This window comes from Chiloscyllium plagiosum, chromosome 25 (assembly GCF_004010195.1).
Source record: "Chiloscyllium plagiosum isolate BGI_BamShark_2017 chromosome 25, ASM401019v2, whole genome shotgun sequence".
Classification (NCBI taxonomy): Eukaryota; Metazoa; Chordata; class Chondrichthyes; order Orectolobiformes; family Hemiscylliidae; genus Chiloscyllium; species Chiloscyllium plagiosum.
This window is the reverse complement of record NC_057734.1, coordinates 16,135,412-16,155,087: the sequence shown is the minus strand read 5'-3', so window position 1 is coordinate 16,155,087 and position 19,676 is coordinate 16,135,412. Positions and strand designations below refer to the sequence as shown.

The 19,676-nt window shown below is 39.0% G+C and overlaps 1 protein-coding gene across 1 annotated transcript in view; it reads right to left on the bottom strand.

Moving 5' to 3' along the window:
* LOC122562403 overlaps positions 1–19,676 on the bottom strand; it is a 209,051-nt gene that overhangs the window by 8,852 nt on the left and 180,523 nt on the right. Inside the window, exons 9-11 of the mRNA XM_043715261.1 lie at positions 18,535–18,600; positions 14,828–14,893; positions 2,680–2,742 (exon numbers count right to left, since the gene is read on the bottom strand). Coding sequence (XP_043571196.1) covers positions 2,680–2,742; positions 14,828–14,893; positions 18,535–18,600 — 195 coding nt within the window. The remainder of the gene's footprint in view (positions 1–2,679; positions 2,743–14,827; positions 14,894–18,534; positions 18,601–19,676) is intronic.

The following is a 19,676-nucleotide window of genomic DNA, read 5'->3' as shown; positions in this document are numbered from 1 at the left end:
TACCTGCCTATCTTCTTTTCCACTTATCCACTCCACCCTCTCCTCCCTGACCTATCACCTTCATCCCCTCTCCCACTCACCTATTGTTTTCTATGCTACTTTCTTCCCACTCCCCACCCTCCTCTCATTTATCTCTCCACCCTTCAGGCACTCTGCCTGTATTACTGATGAAGGGCTTTTGCCCCAAACGTTGATTTTACTGCTCCTCGGATGCTGTCTGAACAGCTGTGCTTTTCCAGCACCACTAATCCAGAATTTGGTTTCCAGCATCTGCATTCATTGTTTTTACCTAGATCACCTGATATATAAATCTGTGGTATTTGTGTTGTATCACAAATTCATTTGTGCTTATTAATTAATAAATTCACTCTTTTTGTTAATTTAAGAAGGCCTGGCTAATTTACTTCCTTTTAAAACGTAAGTTAATTTGGGTGCGGAGAAAGAGAGTTTTTTCAGCTTATCTCAATTCTGCAGGGAAAAATTCATTTCTCCTTCTCTGAAACAACAATTTGAAATGTACAAGGCATCCCTGATATTTGAACATCCAACTTATGAGCATCATATTTATGAAAGTAACCCCATACAGGAGTATAATTTTAAAAATCCAATTTAAGATTCCTGCACTTACAAATGACTACTTTTATATTGGGCAAAAGTGAGGACTTGCAGATGCTGGAAACCAGTGTTTAGATCAAAGTGTTGCTGGAAAAGCACAGCAAGTCAGGCAACATCCGAGAAGCAGGAAAATCGACGTTTCGGGCAAAAGCCCTTCATCATACTTTTATATTGTCCTTTATCGTGTTCTGACTTGCATGCAAATCAACTTGCAATGGATTCTGCAGATGGAATTGCCTGTAAACCTATTTGTGTATTCCCTATCTACTGGTGAAAAATTCTCAATTATGCACATTAGATAGATGTGGACATTTTTATTTGTGTCCAGGTGGGGGATGTTACATACAAAGTTGGGGTTGTCCTTTAAGAGAATTGGTCAGGTAACTTGCAAAGCGTGGAGCTGGGGAGTCAGTCTAGTACTGGCTCTGGAGGTGTGAGCATCGAAAATAAAATGTTCATGTTCAGAATTTCCCTGTACCTGCCTGGTTTGTAACTCCTGTTTGAAGATTCCAGCTATTTTTTTGTCCAATCTGTGTTGGTTTCATGAAATCTGGCCATTTGTGCAGTCAGGAGATACCTATGTCAATTTTAAATCAGGTTTTTGGATCCATTTTTGGAAACAATTTCATTTAAAGTCCCAGGTATGAATTTGTATGATGGAATTTTAACATCAATAGTCGATATGTTATATCATCATGACAGGGAGTCTGTTGAGTTTGGAGGGCCAGAATTCAACCTTGATTTCGGTAGCTATGCATTCTTCAGACTTGCTGCACCCCCCCACCCCCCCCCCCCAACAATATACTCATCTCTTGTATACCATGATCATACCACATTTCTCCTTACAGCTACTGTCACAATCTGCACATTTAACTGTCTGGATTATTTTCCTTTCATCCCATTGCTATGTGATCTATCACATACCTGTACATTTGAAGATTTCAACCCCCGGGGAGGGGTTTCTCAGTTCCGTGAATGATCAAATAATCAACAGGAATATGGTCTGCTTCAGCGAGATTTCACATTTTATTATGACGCTGGGTACAGGTTTGTCCAGCAACACAGAGGTTAAAAGCTTCTGTGTTCCTTGGAGAAACTGCACAATTCCATTTAGAAGAAAGGCAATTTTTATATGTTTCTTAAGAAATAGTACAGCCTTAATTGCAGAGTAAATCCAATAAAGGGTAATAAAATCACATAATGGACAGCAGGTTAACCCCATGATATTTCCTGGGAAACAAAGTTCTTTACTACACATTTATCTCTTCTCGCTTGCATTTCAAGGTTAGCTGGGATGAATTCTAATGTCCTATCCAGCTTATTTATTCCATACTGTGAAGGTTCCATTGTCTGCTTTATCTTTTGATTCAGGTAGGTCAGCAAGGCAGGAATGCAGCCTTTAGCAGGTTTGGTAAGCCATTTTAAAAACAGTGTTAATTTGCAGACTGAAGCCATTTTCTGGTTAATAAAAGCTTGCACAAAATGGTTACTCCTGGCAGATTTTAGATCCTCACCTTCATATGTACATCCTCATATAATCTTTCTTGTTTGTTTGCTACTTCATATTTTCACACAAATCATTTGTTTTGAAGAACAAAGAGGAAAAGATTATTGACTGAATCAGATCATGAATTGGTCCTGGAATGATGCTACACAAGCCACAAAATTTTGATAATAGGTTACTAGAAAATACTTCCTTCTTATTTGCAGGACAAAGTGACACAAATATGTGGACAAAGTTATGGGTAAGACCACATCTGGCCTATACTTGAAGTAGATATTTATCATTGTGCGTAGGGGACATAAAAGGATTGCTAAAAACAATCTTCATAGCTTACTCTCTTTTTCCCTTCCTGTTGTTTTTCCATACCACCCCTCCTTAAATATTGAATGGCAAAATGAAAGCACCTGGACCATCCACTTGTAGAACAGACATCAAATGTATGCAAATATCTAGTCAACTGTACATCTAAAGAAATCATTGCCTCCTTGAGAATTGTAAATAAAGAGTTTGTCTATTAATCACTTGTAATTAAAAGTACTAATATAAACATTTTTATTTACCTCGTTCATAGCAAGGTTCAGGATCTGATATTCGACTTGTACATTGAAGAGAATCTTTTTTGTCTGAAATGTGTTTCAAAAGTAATATAATTAGCATCAGGCAAGGTAAAGAAAGGTAGCTTTCCCCACCTTTTTATTTGATTAATCTCTTGATACATGGTAGTAACAATTACTTAAATTGATTGTTGTGAATAATAGGATAGATTTTCAACTTTGGCACATAAAATCATTGCATAATGATTTCCCATTAGACAATTGGAATCAATGGAAATGAAAATCACATTTTATTTTGAGAATAGTCATTCCATGCATGACCCCAGTTTTACACGAAAAGTTGAACCAATTATGCAAAAAGCATTGCAATCATTTATAGAGCAATGGATACATGTGCCTATTTAAGTGGATTCAAATAAAACATCAATTTTTCCCTTCCTAATTACATTAAGAGGGGCTAGTTCCACCCTAAAAAATCATACATGGTCCCAGGCTGGAGGATCCACGAAGACATTCCTCTGGTCCAGGACTTTATCCATTTTTCCTAGAGGACTTGGCTATCAAGAGTCTTCCCGAAACTCGATCAGGAGAAAGCATTTGATACAATTGACTACAAGTACCTACTTGGGACTCTGTCAGCATTCAGGTTTGGGACGTGTTCACAGCCCAGATCTGACCTTTGTACACCGGCACTGAGTTTCTGATTAAAATTAATGGGTCCCTGACGATATCCCCTTGTTTTGGGAGAGGAGTGTGCCCATTTTCCAGCTAGCTTTATTCTCTGTGCATGGAGCCTTTCCTATGCTTCTTGCAGAAGTGGCTGTTGGGTTAGCTCTGCGCAGGCCAGGCACTGGGTTGATTCATTCAGCCTATGCTGAAACGTACTCTTCACATTCACTGACACGGCTGACCTGGGGAGGATGTGCGAGTGCCAGGCGATATACAAACCTGATTCCATTTTTTGAAGAAGTAACAAAGAGGATTGATGAGGGCAGAGTGGTGGATGTGATCTATCTAGACTTTAGTTAGGCATTTGATAAGATTCCCCATGGGAGATTGGTTAGCAAGGTTAGACCTCATGGAATACAGGGAGAACTAGCCATTTGGATACGGAACTGGCTCAAAGGTAGAAGACAGAGGGTGGTGATAGATGGTTGTTTTTCAGACTGGAGACCTGTGACCAGTTGAGTGCCACAAGAATCGGTGCTGGGTCCTCTACTTTTTGTCACTTACATAAATGATTTGGATGCGAGCATAAGAGGTATAGTTAGTAAGTTTGCAGATGACACCAAAGTTGGATGTGTAGTGGACAGCGAAGAAGGGTTCAGTGCTCGGGCCACAGTTTTCACTTTATATAGTAATGATCTGGATGAGGGGTCTGGGGGTATTCTGGCGAAGTTCGCCGACAATAGGAAGTTAGGCAGACAGGCAGGTAGTTCTGAGGAGGTGGGGAGGCTGCAGAAAGATTTAGACAATTTAGGAGAGTGGTCCAAGAAATGGCTGATGAAATTCAACGTGAGCAAATGCGAGGTCTTGCACTTTGGAAAAAGAATGCAGGCATGAACTATTTTCTTAACGGTGAGAAAATCGATAAAGCCAAAGTACAAAGGGATATGGGGGTGCTAGTCCAGGATTCTCTAAAGGTTGACTTGCAGGTTGAGTCCGTGGTTAAGAAAGCAAATGTAATGTTGTCATTTATCTCAAGAGGATTGGAATATAAAAGCAGTGATGTGCTACTGAGACTTTATAAAGCTCTAGTTAGGCCCCATTTAGAATACTGTGTCCAATTCTGGGCCCCACACTTCAGGAAGGACATAGTGGCACTGGAGTGTGTCCAGCGGAGATTCACACGGATGATCCCTAGAATGGTAGTCCTAACATATGATGAACAGCTGAGGATCCTGGGATTGTATTCATTAGAGTTGAGAAGGTTGAGGGGAGATCTAATAGAAACTTACAAGGCTTAGAAAGGGTGGATGCTGGGACCGTTAGGTGAGGATACTAGGACCCATAGGGACAGCCTTAGAATTAGAGGGAGTCAACTTAGAATAGAAATGAGGAGACATTTCTTCAGCCAGGGAGTGGTGGGCCTGTGGAATTCATTGCTACGGAATACAGTGGAGGCCGGGATGTTAAATGTCTTCAAGGCAGAGAATGATAAATTCTTGATCTTGCAAGTAATTAAGGGCTATGAGGAGAGTGCAGTTAGTGGTGTTGAAATGTCCATCAGCCATGGTTGAATGGCTGAGTGGACTTGATGGGCCAAATGGCCTTATTTCCACTCCTATATCTTATGGTCTTATGGAACAGAATGTGGTAGCAAGTGAAACCACAGCAAGGTAAGTCCACTTTTTATCTCCATTTGTAAAGAACATGCTTGACATTCTGGGCACAAGGCATAGAATAAGAAAGGTAGTGGCCACAGTCCAGAGAGCTTCTTCACATCTTCCTGACATAATGAAAGGCTCCCAGTTCAAATATGACAACCTTATATAAGATAAGAGGAAGGCAGAAATTAAGGAGTTATATGTCAATTAGTCAAATATTTGTTATGAGGAAGGTGCTAGAATTTATTATTGAAAAGGATATTGCATGATGTTTAGAAAGTCACGATTTGATCAGGCAATGCCAACATGGCTTTGTGAAAGTGGAAGCCTGTTGAACTAATCTATTAGTGTTTGGTGAAGTAACGTCCACATTAGATAGAGGGACACTGGTAGATTTCCAAAATGCATTTAATAAGATGCCAGATCAAAGGATTCTGCACAATATAAGAGCACATGGTGTACAGAGTAACATATTAGCATGGATAAAGGACTGGTTAGTTAACAGTAAGCAGAAAGTATGAATGAATAGGTCTTTCTGGGGTTGACAAGAAATCATTTGAGGAGTCCGAGAGGAATCCTTGCTAGGTCCTTGACTATTCACAACATACATCAATAATTTGGAATGAGAAGCAAAATGGTAGCTAAATTTGCTAATGGCACATGATAGGTTGGTAAGTTCTCAACAGGAGTCAGAGAGTCTGCAAAGTGATATAGATAGATTATATGAGTGAGAAAAAAACTTGGCAGATGGAGTATAAGATAAGTGAATGCGAACTTGCTCACTTTAGTAAGAAGAACCAAAATGCAGTATACAATTTAAATGCACAGGAATCCAGATATCTGGTATGTGATGTCAGTATGCAAGTACAGCAAATGACTATGAAGAAAACTAGACCATTGTGATTTATTGCAAGGGTACAGCAATATTAAAGTAGGGAAATTTGGTGAGACTACATCTGGAATATTGTGGACAGTCTTGATCTCATTTTTTGTAAAAGATACATTTAGAAGCATTTCAGAGAAGGTTCACACCACTCATTCCTGGGATGAAAGGGTTATCTTATGGAGGATAGTTGAATAGGTTAGGTCTATATCCATTGACGTTCAGAAGAATGAGGGGTGACCTTATTGAAAAATATAGGAGCTTAAGGGGAGACTAGAGGATATTTCCATTTGTGCAGGAGTTTTAACGAGAGAACAAAGTTGAAGAACAAGAGGAAAACAGAGATGAGGAGATTATTTACTCTTAGAATATGTGGAATTCTCTTCCCTAGAAAGTAGTGAAGGCTTGGATATAAATTTATTCGAAGGTGAGTTTGATTTTTGATTGGTAAGGAAGTGAAGGATTACAGAATACAAACAGAAAAATCGAGATGAGACAACAACCAGACAAGTCATGGTGTTATTGAATTATGCAACTTGAAGTCTGGAGTCTGTTTTTGACATGTATTGTGTGTACCAAAACACTTATTAATTTAACTTTTAGTTGGGCAGCTGTGTTTTTTTTTGATATAATCACTAACCTCAGGATAATTTCTCTCTCAAATCCTGTTACAAAATTTTAAAAATATTTTTGATTTATTATTGTCACGTGCTCAGAGATACAGTGAAAATAACTGTTTTCCATACTATCTCGGCAAACCATATCTTTTTTAGTTTCATTAGGGTGATAGAACAGAATGTAGAATATTGTGTTCAGTTCCAGCAAAGGGGCAATGAAAGAGCATGAAAGAGGTCCATTCAAAAGTCTGATAATAGCAGGGAAGAAGCTGTTCTTGAATCTATTGGTACCTGCTTTCAAACTTTTATATCTTCAGGAGGGTGGAAAAGAGCATAACCAAAGTGGGAGGAATCTTTGATTATGTTGGCTGTTTTCTCAAGGCATCAGGAACTACAGATGGAATTAATGGATAAAAAGCTGGGCTGCATTCTCTGAAATTTTTTGCAGTCTTGGGCACAGCAGTTGCTTTCTGTAGTGTGCCTATAAAAATTGGTAAAGTCATTGTGGTCATGCCCAATTTCCTTAGTCTTCTGAGGAAGTAGAGGCGTTGATGTGCTTTCTTGACCGTTCCTTTCACACGGATACACCAGGACAGATTGCTGGTGATACTTGCTCCGAAGAACTTGAAGCTCTCGACCATTTCCACCTCAGCACCATTGCTACAGATAGTGGTGTTTTCTCCACTCTGCTTCCTGAAGTTAGTGAACAACTCCTTCATTTTGCAGACATTGAGGGAGAGATTGTTGTCTCTCCAACATGACATTAAGCTTTCTATCTCTTTCCCTTACTCTGTCTCATTGCTATTTGAGATCCAACCCACCATCAGTTAACTTGGAAATGGAGTTAGAGCAGAATTTGGCCACACAGTTGGGAGTGTATTAATAGTAAAGGGCTGAATATGCAGCCTTACAGGGCAGCAGTATTCAGGATTATTGTGGAGGAGGTGTTGTCACCTAACCTTATTGATTGCAGTCTGTCAGTCAGGAAGTAAAGGATCTTTCTGTTGCTGTATGCATTGCTATACCCTTCAGATTCTCTGATGATGTCAACAGCGAATTCGCCTTTGGTGTCAACTGTTACTCCCAACTCCATTCCTATCAATCTTTCCATTATAGTGTTCTATACTATAAAATACATTGACAGACTAAATCTAGCTACTCTGTCTATAAAATGTAGAAGAAAAATGTATTTTCCATTTATCTCATACATTGAGGTCGGTTGCTATGGTTTCATTAAAGTCTTTCATCAATGGTAATCTCCTGTACTTTTACAAATATTACATTTTTCAATAATATCTTTGATATATTGTAAGTGCATTCCTCAACTCGCACCCCTGTATTCTTTACCTGAATCTTTGTAATCCCTCTTTCCAGATGCTGTTAATACCATGTTAACATTCTGCTTGAAGAATGATACATTTATGATTAACTTTTAATTTGAAATCTACTGCAAAGACAATCGCTTTATCATGCTTCATGTCTAGCTTCATCTGAGCTTTTTCACTGAAATTAACAATAAAGGCATCTCACTGAATACGAGATTTGAGCTTCTTAAGTGATTTAACCCTGTTATCTTACATAGAATTACTATTACTTTTTAGAATTTGACATATGGACACTAATTAGAACTGTGTAATTGAACAGATATGCTGTTGAGACTCTTATAAGCAGACTGAAGCTTCTGGTGACCAACACAATTCTTTCGGTTGTTCTATATCAGGCTCGTCTCCTTCTGTGCCTTCAATATCATGTGCCATCTCAAAAACTTTGTTCCTCCCTTTTGGCCAATTCAATATTAATGATATTTTTATTTATATGTGAAATATCAATTAACTACCCTTTGTTTATAACTGGGGCTCATCCTTCATGCATAATTGTCCAACATAATTTTTTTTACGGATGTAGCTATACCTTTTGTGACTAAAGGAATCAAAGATATGGGGTAGGGTAGGACTAGGGCGTTGAACTCAATGATTGTATTGTGGAGGAGCCCTGGGGATAAAATGGCCTACTCCTGTTCCTCTCTTCTATGTTACTATGTCATTCCTTATTATAGTTGTCAAAATGTTTCTATCCTCACTGTTCATTTGTGAATTTTCTTTCATATAGCCAGTCAGGTCCTGCAACCCCACGACTAGGGTATCATGACTGATGAGCCCATTTATGCCGTGGAAGCACCTGGAAACGAATGATTTTCTAAAACATGTTTAAAGCTTTGAAAGTCTGACCTAGAAATATGTATTTCTCTCGTCAAATTAAACTCCAGTTAAAACCAAGAACCTATCCATGTTTGACATCATAGTGCAATTCAAAAATTTGAAGGCATGAACAGATGTAGGAATTTCAAAGTGGAATCACTGCAAACCATATGTTATTAATTAAGTTATGCGATGTATTCTTCTATGGAAGAATCGTCCAGTTATCCCATCATCATCTAAGTTTGATTGTCTTAAAAGCATTCAGTAAGTTGTTCAAAAGATTTCTAAAATATTACTATCATTTAGGAATTTGGATTTTAAAATAGAGATAAATGGTTCTTGGTTTTAGTTTTTTTTGTAAGTAGCTTATTTTTAAGCAGTCACAAAGTCTTTTCTTAATAAAGTTCAAAAATCTTTTCTAAGAAAGCATGTGACTTATACTAAATGATTAGATAAACTACCTGGGAGTTAATTGTTTAAATGTTCACAAAGTTGTACTTCTATGACGACAGAAAGACATATCAGGGGCTCATCAGGTTTCAGTGACGAATGTATACACAAGCAGAAAGGCATGTTAGTTTGTGGAAGTCTAGGCTTTCTGAGCTGGAAGGTTGTCTTTAAACTGTTTTAGGAGTTCTAGTGGACAGGGCTGTTCTTAATGTTCGACATGAAACTGTTCTAAAAAAATATAAATTTTCAGGATGGCAACCTATAACAAGTGGAGTGCCATAGAGATCAGTGCTGGAACCATAATACTACTGGCAAGTTTGAAGATGATACAAAAATAGTGGAGAAGGCAAGTGGTGGAGATGATGCAAAGATTCTACAGATGGATTTAGCCACATTATATGACTGCATTAAAAACTTGGAAAATGGAATATCATGTAGAAAAATGTGAGGTCATGCACATTGGCAGGAAGAATAGAAGAGCTAAATTTTACTTAAATATGGAAAGATTAGAAAGCTTCAGCACTGAGCAATTTGGGTTTCAAGTGCATGAAACACAAAAAAGCTGGTATACAAGATCAGTAGGTATTATGGAAAGTTGGTATTTATTTAAAAAGGAATGGATTATGCAAAAGAGAAGTGCAGCCAAAAATATGTAAGGCACAAGTCGGACTACATCTGGAAAGCTGTGCATTGTTTTGGCCCCCTTATCCAAGGAACTATGCACGAGCATTAGAGACGGTCCACAGAAGATTCATGAGGTTGATCCTGGGTATGAGGAAAGGTTGAGTAGATTAGTCTTATATTGTTGATACTTGCAAGGATGAGGCGAGACTTTGCTGAGACATCTGAGATCCTTATGGGACTTCACAGGGCTATGCGGAGAGGTTGTTTCCGCTTGTGGGAGAATCTACCATTATAAAGAAGTTGTCCATTTGAGACAAAGCTGATAAGAATTCCTTTTCTGAAGGAGTATATCTGTGGCAGAGGGCAAAACAGATTGGATCATAGCAATATTGGCAGAGATTTGTAGTAAGTAAGAAGATTCACTCAAGAAGCTTGACACCATTCAAGTCAAAGCAACCCACTTGATTGGCACCACAGCCACGAACATCCACTCTATCCACCACCTATGCTCAGTAGTAGCAATGTGTACTATCTATAAGCTGCACTGTTGAAATTCACTAAAGATCTTCAGACAGCATCTGCCACACCCATGACCCTTCCATCTAGAAAGATCAGGGCTGCAGACATGTGGGTACACTACCACCTTCAAGTTCCCCTCTAAGCCACGCACCATCCTGACTTGGAAATATATCATTGTTCCTTCACTACCTCTAGGTTAAAATCCTGGAATTCCCTCACTCATGGCATTGTGGGTCAACCCACAGCAGGTGGACTGCAGCGATTCAAGAAGGCTGCTCACCACTGTCTACTCAAGGGCAATGAGAGATGGGTAATAAATGCTGGCAAGCCAGCAATGCCTATGTCCCAGAAATGAACATTAAGAAAAAATGTAACAAGGAAAGGGGCAGGAAAATGATGTTGAGGATTATCGAATCAGTCATGGTCTCACTAAATAGCAGAGCAGATTTGATGGACCAAATGGTCCATTTCAATGTCTTATGGTATTATGGTGTTTCTTTCTCGGGCCTACATATACATTAAATCTTATCAAATCCCTGGATTATATATTGAACAGAATATTATACTCCAATTCCAGATATATGATTGGTTTCATAACAATGTTTTAATTAAGATCGGCTTTCCTGTTATAGGAAGGATATTTGAAGGGACTTAGAAAAGATTTGTGATGATGTTGCCAGGACTGGAGGGATTGAGTTAAATGGATAAACTGGGACTTTTTTGGAGTGTAGGAGATTGAGGGGTGACCTTATAAAATGATGAGGGACATAGATAAGGTAAATAGTAAAGGTTTTTTCCCTACAATGAGAGACATCAAAACTAAGACGCATATTTTTAAGGTGAGAGAACTATTTAAAAGAGACCAGAGGGGCAACTTTTTTACATGCTGGTACATGTGTGGAATGAACTGCCAGAGATAGTGATGGACAGCAGCGTGTACTATCTACAAGATGCACTGCAGAAATTCACTAAAGATCCTTAGAAAGCACCTTTCAAACCCACAACCAATTCCATCTAAAAGGACAAGGTATTTGGAAACACCAACAACTGCATGTTCTCTTCCAAGCCACTCACCACCCTGACTTGGAAATATACCGCCATCCCTTCACAGTCTTTGGGTGAAAATCCTGGAGTTCCCTCCCTACTAGCATTGTGGGTCAACCAACAGCAAGTGGACTGCAGCGATTCAACAGACAGCTCACCACCATCTTCTCAAGGGTTGATAGGGATGGGCTATCAATGCTGGCCAGCCAGCGACCCCCGAGTCCCACAAACTATTAAAAAATATAAACAGGAGGCTGGAGAAACACAGCAAGCCAGGCAGCATCTGTACTTGTATTCCAGCATCTGCAGTTTTTTTGTCTCTAGAGGAAGTGATAGATGTAGATACAGTTACATTATTTAAAAAGGCATTGGAAAGGTGCATGAATAGGAAATATTTACAGGGATATGGTCCAAACTTAGGTAAGTGGGATTAGTTGAGTTTGAGAAACTTGGTCTGCATGGATGATTTGAACCAAAGGGTCTGTTTCCATGCTGTATGACTGTATGACTCTAAGTACATGTGGGAATTCACAAAATGTCACATTGACTGACTGCCTACAGAGTGTGTGCTTTTCGAAAAATAGAATGTATCTGTATCTGCAAATTCACCCTATAGACTTATATGTGTATGTGCCTGAGTGCGCAAGTGAGGGAGAGGGAAAGTGTGTGTGTGTGAATGTGTGGCAGAGAGAGAGAGAGTATGTGTGTGTGAGTGTGAATGTGCATGCTTGGTAGAGTGTGTGCGTGCGTGTGTGTGCTAGAGATAGAGATAGAGATAGAGAGAGAGCATGTAGATGAGAGACGGTCTGTGTGAGTGTGTATGTGTACTTGTGTTTGTGTATGTGAGAGTGTATAGTGTGGTGGGGTCACTTGTAGTGTGATATGAACCCAAGATCCCGGTTGAGGCCATCCACAGGGGTATCGAATTTGGCTCAGTGACTCTGTATTGTAATATATCTCGAAGTCTGTTTAGGAGAACGTTCACCTGAAGATCCAAGGCCGAATGTCCTTGACTGCTGAAGTGTTCCCCATGCAGATGCTACGACAACAGATGAATGGACACCATACAACAATCGCCAGACAGAGTTGTTCCCTCCCAGTGGGGGAACATGTCAGCAGTCCAGGACATTCAGGTGACCGTCATCCAAGGCAGATTTCAGAATATGCAACAACGCAGAGTGGTCAAGCAGAGGCTGATAGCCAAGTTCAGTATCCATGAGGATGACCTCAAGTGGCATCTTGGGTTCATGTTATACTACAGACGTAACTAAACTACACTCCCACACCCTCACTCACACACAAGCACACTCACATAGACCCTCTCTTATATATATGGTTTTTCACACACACATACAACTCTCGTGCACACTCTCTTACAGGCATATGATCCGTCACACTTTATCAAGCACATGCGTATATACACACACGTCTGCATGGTGAACTTGCATATTTGTATTTGCAGATTACATTCCATTTTGTTCAAAAAGCACACACTCTGTAGGCAGTCTGTCAATGTGATATTTTATAATTTTATACTTTGGAAATAAAACCAGTCTGACTCCAGATTGGGATAAAGACAGGCTCTAACCTCACACCGATAATGCATTGTCTGGGCTGAGATGTCAATTTTTTTTATCTACTGATAAAACCTTAAGTAATCTCAGGCTATGACTTGAAAGAAATTCTGGGATTTACACAGTAATAAATAGAAACCTGCATCGCCATTCTAAATGATGAAAGACTTAACAGCCACCCAGGTTGGTCTAACACATTGCATCAGTTGTACGACACCTTGATCTTTTACTTATAAATTCTATGTCCTATGTACCTGTCCCACTAGCTAACTGATGAAGAAGCAGCACTCCAAAAGCTTGTATTTTCAAATAAACCTGTTGGACTATAACCTGCTGCGTGATTTTTAATTGTACACATGAGGATACCACCCAACCAGTCAAGACATCTGAACTTCAACTTCAAGGAGCCTTAACATTTGTGCTCAGGTGGCATTAGCTGTAGCATTATACAGCCTCCATGGCAATGTTATGTACTGAAGACAAAGCCACTGTCTCATGATATGAGTCTTATCCGCTAACAGCCATCCATTGATTTCTGAACACTCCATGAAGACTTGCGACAATGTGATTGTCAAAGCTTGCAGCTGTCATGGCAATTTCCAGGGTGGCAAACACACATTTGTATAAAGCACTTGCTTTGGTTGCAGACAAGTTGGTGATTTAGGAAGTACATTTCTTCCTTTTTGATAAATCTTACCTGTCGGCCAATTAGTGCCTTGAGGGTTTAATCGATGATACCCTGCACCTGCAGGAATCCAGCAACAGAGGCAAGTTCCACTGTCTTTACAAGGCTCCCCACTTTGAATTCAATGTGACTCCCTGCCCTTTCCAATAGATAATCTATTATTTCCATGGTTCAATGCTGTGCTGCTGTTCATGACACCACTAATGTTGGTCGCCACTGCTTGGAAAAACATGGTTGCAAAGTAAGTTCCAGGAGCCTATGACTTCTACAACTATGGGAAGGTCATGGTGTCAGTTTCTGTGAACAATTGGTTCAGGTAACTTCTCCTTTAACATGCAACAATCTTTTGAAGATACTATACTGCCTTCATTACTTCCTGCTCCTTAATACTTGGCCTTGTGCAGCTCTTGTCTAGGGGCCTGCTTTTGTTTGTGAAGTTTTCTCCTCATTGAGCCAAAATCATGTGAACTTAATCTCATTTCCTGTTTTGTCTTTCCTTTATTTCTATTGGAATATGGTTTATAAGCAGAGAAACCATTAAAACCCTCCAAAGTCAAGTCACCAATATGCCTTTGTCAAGAATGAAGTGATATGACAGATAATTCTCCTGATTCTAGACAACTCATTGTCTTTGCAAAAGGATCTAATCTGAACACTACCTGTTCAAACATGCCTCATGCTTTTGTCACACTGTTCCAATTACCTATCCATTTTGCATACACCTCCAGTTCTCTGACAGTGTTGGTGCCCTGCATGAATTCTGTGCCTTAAAAGGAAAGTTCAAACTGGCGCAAAACAAGCTGCAAACAAGCTTGTTAAGAGACTTATCTGGCCAATTATCAATTTTAGATAGTTTGCTTTATTCAGTAGAAATTTTAAAGCTTTGAGTATGATAACTTTGCACTGGGAATCTGACAATCTGATCCAAGGGATGGGCTAAGTGACTGCCCATCCCGACACCTGCCTTCTTGTTTCTAAACTTTTCTTTCACTGTTAACCCTTTCAAACACTGTGCATGACAAAGTGAAACAATTTTAAGCAACCATTCTTTTGTAGGATAGATGGAAACACTCTCCAACTAAGATGGAAACACTCTCCAACTAGTTCCAATGCCCAACCAGTTAACATTTATAAATACAAGTGTCTCCTTGAATATAATTGTAATGATTGGAACATGCCGATTGCTGTTTAATGATGTATAGTTTGAAGAACTAATGCCCATTTATTACATACCTCTTCGTCTAGGACAAGAATCATTGTCTGATTTTCTAGTTTTGCATTTGCAAGTCTCGTCTGTATCTGAAATATAATTCAGAAGTTATTTAACTAACATCAGAAAAATTAAAAATGTAAATTTTCTTTCTTTCATTTCTGTTCAGTTTCTCACTCCACTCTGTATGGAGTTTGCACATTCTCCTGTGTTTGCAAGCATTCCTCTGGGTACCCTGGATTGGTCATGCTAAATTGCCCATAGTGACCAGGGATATGCAGGCTAGGTGGATTAGCTGCAGAAAATGCAAGGTTACAGGGACAGAGAAGGAGTGTGTGTCTGGGAGGGAAGCTCTTTGGATGGATGGTGTTCACTTAATGGGTAGAATGGACTGCTTCCACACTGTAAGGACCGTATTATTCTATGATTTAGCCACAGGAAGTAAAAGCACTAGCAGCAATTAGCAAGAATAATGTGATTATTTTTCAACAGGTCCCTTGGACATAAAAACATCAAACAGGGACAGGACTTACACAATGAATGGTAGGGCCCTGAGTAGTGTAGATAAGAGAGACCTAGGTGTTCAGGTACATTATTCTTTGAAGTTGTGTCAAAGGTAGTCACGATGGTTAAGAAGGCGTATAGCACTCTTGCCTTCATTGCTGAACACTTTGAATCTCAGAGTTGGAACATCAAGTTGATATTGTATAGGACGTTGGTAAGACCTCTTCTCAATTACTGTATCCAGTTGTGGGTGTCCTGTTATAAGAAGCATATTATTAAACTGGAGAGGGTTCATAAAGGATTTATCAGGATGTTGCTGGAAATTAAAGGTTTGAGATATAAAAATAGACAGGAAAAGCTGGGACTTTTTTCATTGGAGTGCCGGAGGTTGAGGGGACACCTGATTGAGGTTTCCAAAATCATGAGGGGCATAGATAAGGCGAATGACAAGGATCTTTTTGCGAGGTTGGTGGAGCTCAATCTAGGCAGCATATTTTGAAATGAGAGGAGAAAGATTTAAAAGGACATATGGGCAACTATATTATGGGGCAACTACATTTTCATGAGTGGAATGAACTGCCAGAGGAAGTGGTAGATGCAGGTAGTTATAATGGTTAAAAAACTTTACATAATTTCATAAATAGGAAAGATTTGAAGGAATTTTGAAGGATTTTACCGAGTTGAAGGAATATGGGCCAAGCACAGGCAGATTAGATTAGTTCAGTTTGGGAACTTGGATGGCACGAACTGTTTAGATTGAAGGGTCTGTTCCATAATAAATGACTTTATGACCCTATCAGTGCAGATTGTCTATTATCAATTAATGAAATCAATGGAAATAAAAATCTATTTTTTTGAATAGTGATTCCATCCAACAAAACGTTTTGTGAAAAAATCCATTGTAATTTTGTCAAGAAAAATACCTCATAGAAAGAACAGTTTTAATCTTGAATGTGTTTGTGAAAGAGATAAAATTCATGCTACATATACCCCTTCAAGTGAGTGCAAGAAAAATGTCATATTGATCACTATTCCCAATTAGATTACAACTGCCAGATCCCTGCATCGCTCAAGTTTTTGACTGTTTGGCTGATCAGCGTGTATGACATGATGAGATACTGCTGCTGAATTGTTCCTTGATTGACACAGCTATGCTCCCTCAAGGCTTGTTGCCTCTGATTCATTTTAACTGCTTTGATTACTTTCTACCACACCTTACAATTTATTCTTCCTGCTGCTACAATCAAACTCTTCATTTTCTACATTCACATAATGCCTTCCCTCATCTTACATACCTTTTCAATCTTTTACACAATATATATTCTACTAGCCCTCATGTAATCTTCATTTCCACTGACTACAACTGATGCAATCCTCTCTTTATTACAGAACAAGGTGTAACCACATTACATCCTCAAGGAGAAATAAGTGGTTATCATTGTGGACAGAGGGCATAGAAACCAATAAGGCTGGAGGACACAATATACAAACTTGTCTGATACACTCTTTACAATTTCTCACTGCTTCTGCACCCTAGACATTTTCCATGGCAAAACAAAACTATGATGAGCAGCCATTAATTTACAAACAGAGTAAAGTTCTCCAATGTCCATCCTGTTGCAGATATCAAAAGTAAAATGCAGTGCTTCCTTGAGTATAATCACATCAGCAAGAAAATACTGAGTTTCTTTTAATGAAGAAACATGGTTTAAAACATTTTATATTTGTTTTTGTTTGCGACAAGGATCTAGACCTGATAGTTCAGTTCCACGTTTGCAAGTATCTTCACTATCTTCACTTTTCGGCTTCCATTTCTGTTTAGTTTCTCAATATATTTCAAGAACACCAATCACACTTACCTGTACCAAAATCGCATTAAAAGTCTATAGCGTTATAGATTTTTCCCCCACAATATACCTGAATTTGAATCTGTATTTGAATTTAGCAAGGAAAATCTGTTAAAATTATTAAATCAATGGAAATGAAAATTGAATATATTTAGAATAGTTGTGCAATCTGCTTAGAACTTTTATATGAAAGTTTACTCCAATATTGCAAAAAACAATTTTCACTGAAAAATGCTTTTTGCTTGAATGACATGTAAAATAGGTTGAGTACACACTGTTTGTACCCATTTAAGTTGATGCAATCTCTAATTAGATTAAAGTAAGCCAACTATCAGTGACACCCAGGGATTGGCGGAAGGTGGAAAGGGGTGGGGAGGGAAATATATCCCTGGTGGTGGCGTCTGTTTGGAGGTGGCGGAAATGTCGGCGGATGATTTGGTTTATGCGAAGGTTGATAGGGTGGAAGGTGAGCACCAGGGGCGTTCTGTCCTTGTTATGGTTGGAGGGGTGGGGTCTGAGGGCGGAGGTGCGGGATCCGCACCTCATCTTCCGCCTCGGAACACTTCAACCCCAGGACATCAATGTGGACTTCAACTGCTTCCTCATTTCTCCTTCCCCCACCTCATCCTAGTTTAAAACTTCCAGCTCAGCACTGTCCCCATGACTTGTCCGGACTTGTCCGACCTGCCTAGCTCCTTTCCACCCTCTCCTCCCTGACCTATCACCTTCATCTCCTCCCCCACTCACTCACTGTACTCTATGCTACTCTCTCCCCACCCCCACCTTCCCCTAACTTATCTCTTCACGCTTCAGGCTCACTGCCTTTATTCCTGATGTAGGGCTTTTGCCCGAAATGTCGATTTCAAAGCTCCTTGGATGCTGCCTGAACTGCTGTGCTCTTCCAGCACAACTAATCCAGAATCTATCCTTATAGGGACAGTCTTAAAATCCCTTGCTATCCCAACAAAGGTATATACTCTTCCTCCTTGTCAAAGAAGTTGATAATATATGGTAGTAAGTAAACATCAGAGAAAGATATGGTCACATCTGTATACACTTGTAAGAGTAAATGGTTGTCATTGCAGGAAGAGGGCATTGCAACTAATAAGGAAGAACCAAGTGTAATTTTCTTCATATCTGACTTTCTTTTCCACATATCACTGCAATCTTCCCCTGTACACTTTGCATGGCAAACAAAAGCCCCTTTGAGCAGCCATTCATTTGTGGGATAAACAGTAATACTCTCCAATGTACATTCAATGGCACATGTAATAAAGCATACAGAGCAGCGCTTCCTTGAACATAACTACATTAAAAAGAAAAGAGATAGATTGCCTATTAATGATATATATTTTAAAACAGTGACATTGTTTAGATACCTTTTCTTTTGCGGCAAGGATCAAGATCCAATAATTCAGTTCCAAGTTTGCAAGTATCTTCACTGTCTGGAATATGTGTCAGACATCGTGTAATTAACATCAATGTTTTCATTAAACCCAGCTATAATTATCCTTAAAAGAACTGCCTCTGGGTTTTGAGTTGTCATATACATAATTGTAAGAATATACTTATGTCCTGTTTTTGGTTTTGGTAATAGTCCTTTACCATTTAATAATGATTGACTAAATTATTCTTCAAAAATTGGTTGAAGCATCAAAGGTAATGGCCTGATTGTTGAGATTTTCCTGTCCATCTCAGATAACTGTTTCTCGATGGCTACATTTTCAATATTTCTATATGACCTGCCATAGCAACTTCATGTGCTGCTCGTACTACCTCCTTACAATATCTGGGCAGTATCATTTTTTGATGAACAACTGTCTATTCTTTATGCCTAGTTCTGTGAGGATATCACCACTTCCTCATCAAAACTCCATTTACAATAAAATAACATGTTGAATTTTCTTTAATCTTACCTTCAGTGTGAGTTGTCTTTGCTAATTTACTTAACTGTGGATCTGCTTCCTAAGACTCAATTTAATGAAGATATGGCATATACCTCTTTAACTAACTTCTGTCTTAAATACAGTTTCATTTATTCCAACAGCGGTTTGTGGTAATACTGTGACCTTTAATGATGAATGTTATTTAGCCATTGCTGCATTCACAGCACATGATGGAAAAAAAAATCAGAACCTATTCCTTTAACTGTTCAGTTTCTTTAACCTCAACATTGAGTTTTGAGTGATTATAGGCAAAGCTATGATTTTCACTCCTGTCAAAACATTCTTGTTTAATGGAAATACTTTAGTTTCCAATTCTCACCTCTACTTTAGCGCTTTCTTTCTGATTTGAAGCGGACACCTTGCTATCCATTCCTTACCTTGGTTCCTTGTCTTCAATCTCCGATTTTCTATCCATTTCAAACATATGAGGATGGTGGAAAAAAATGTAGTTTTATGGATTAAATCATAATCATCAGCCATGATTGCCGTCTGTCTAGCAGCTGCAACCTTAGTCCTCAACATGAGTTCCTATCATGGAAGTAGTGAAACTTCATATGTGGCTTCTTGTTCTCATG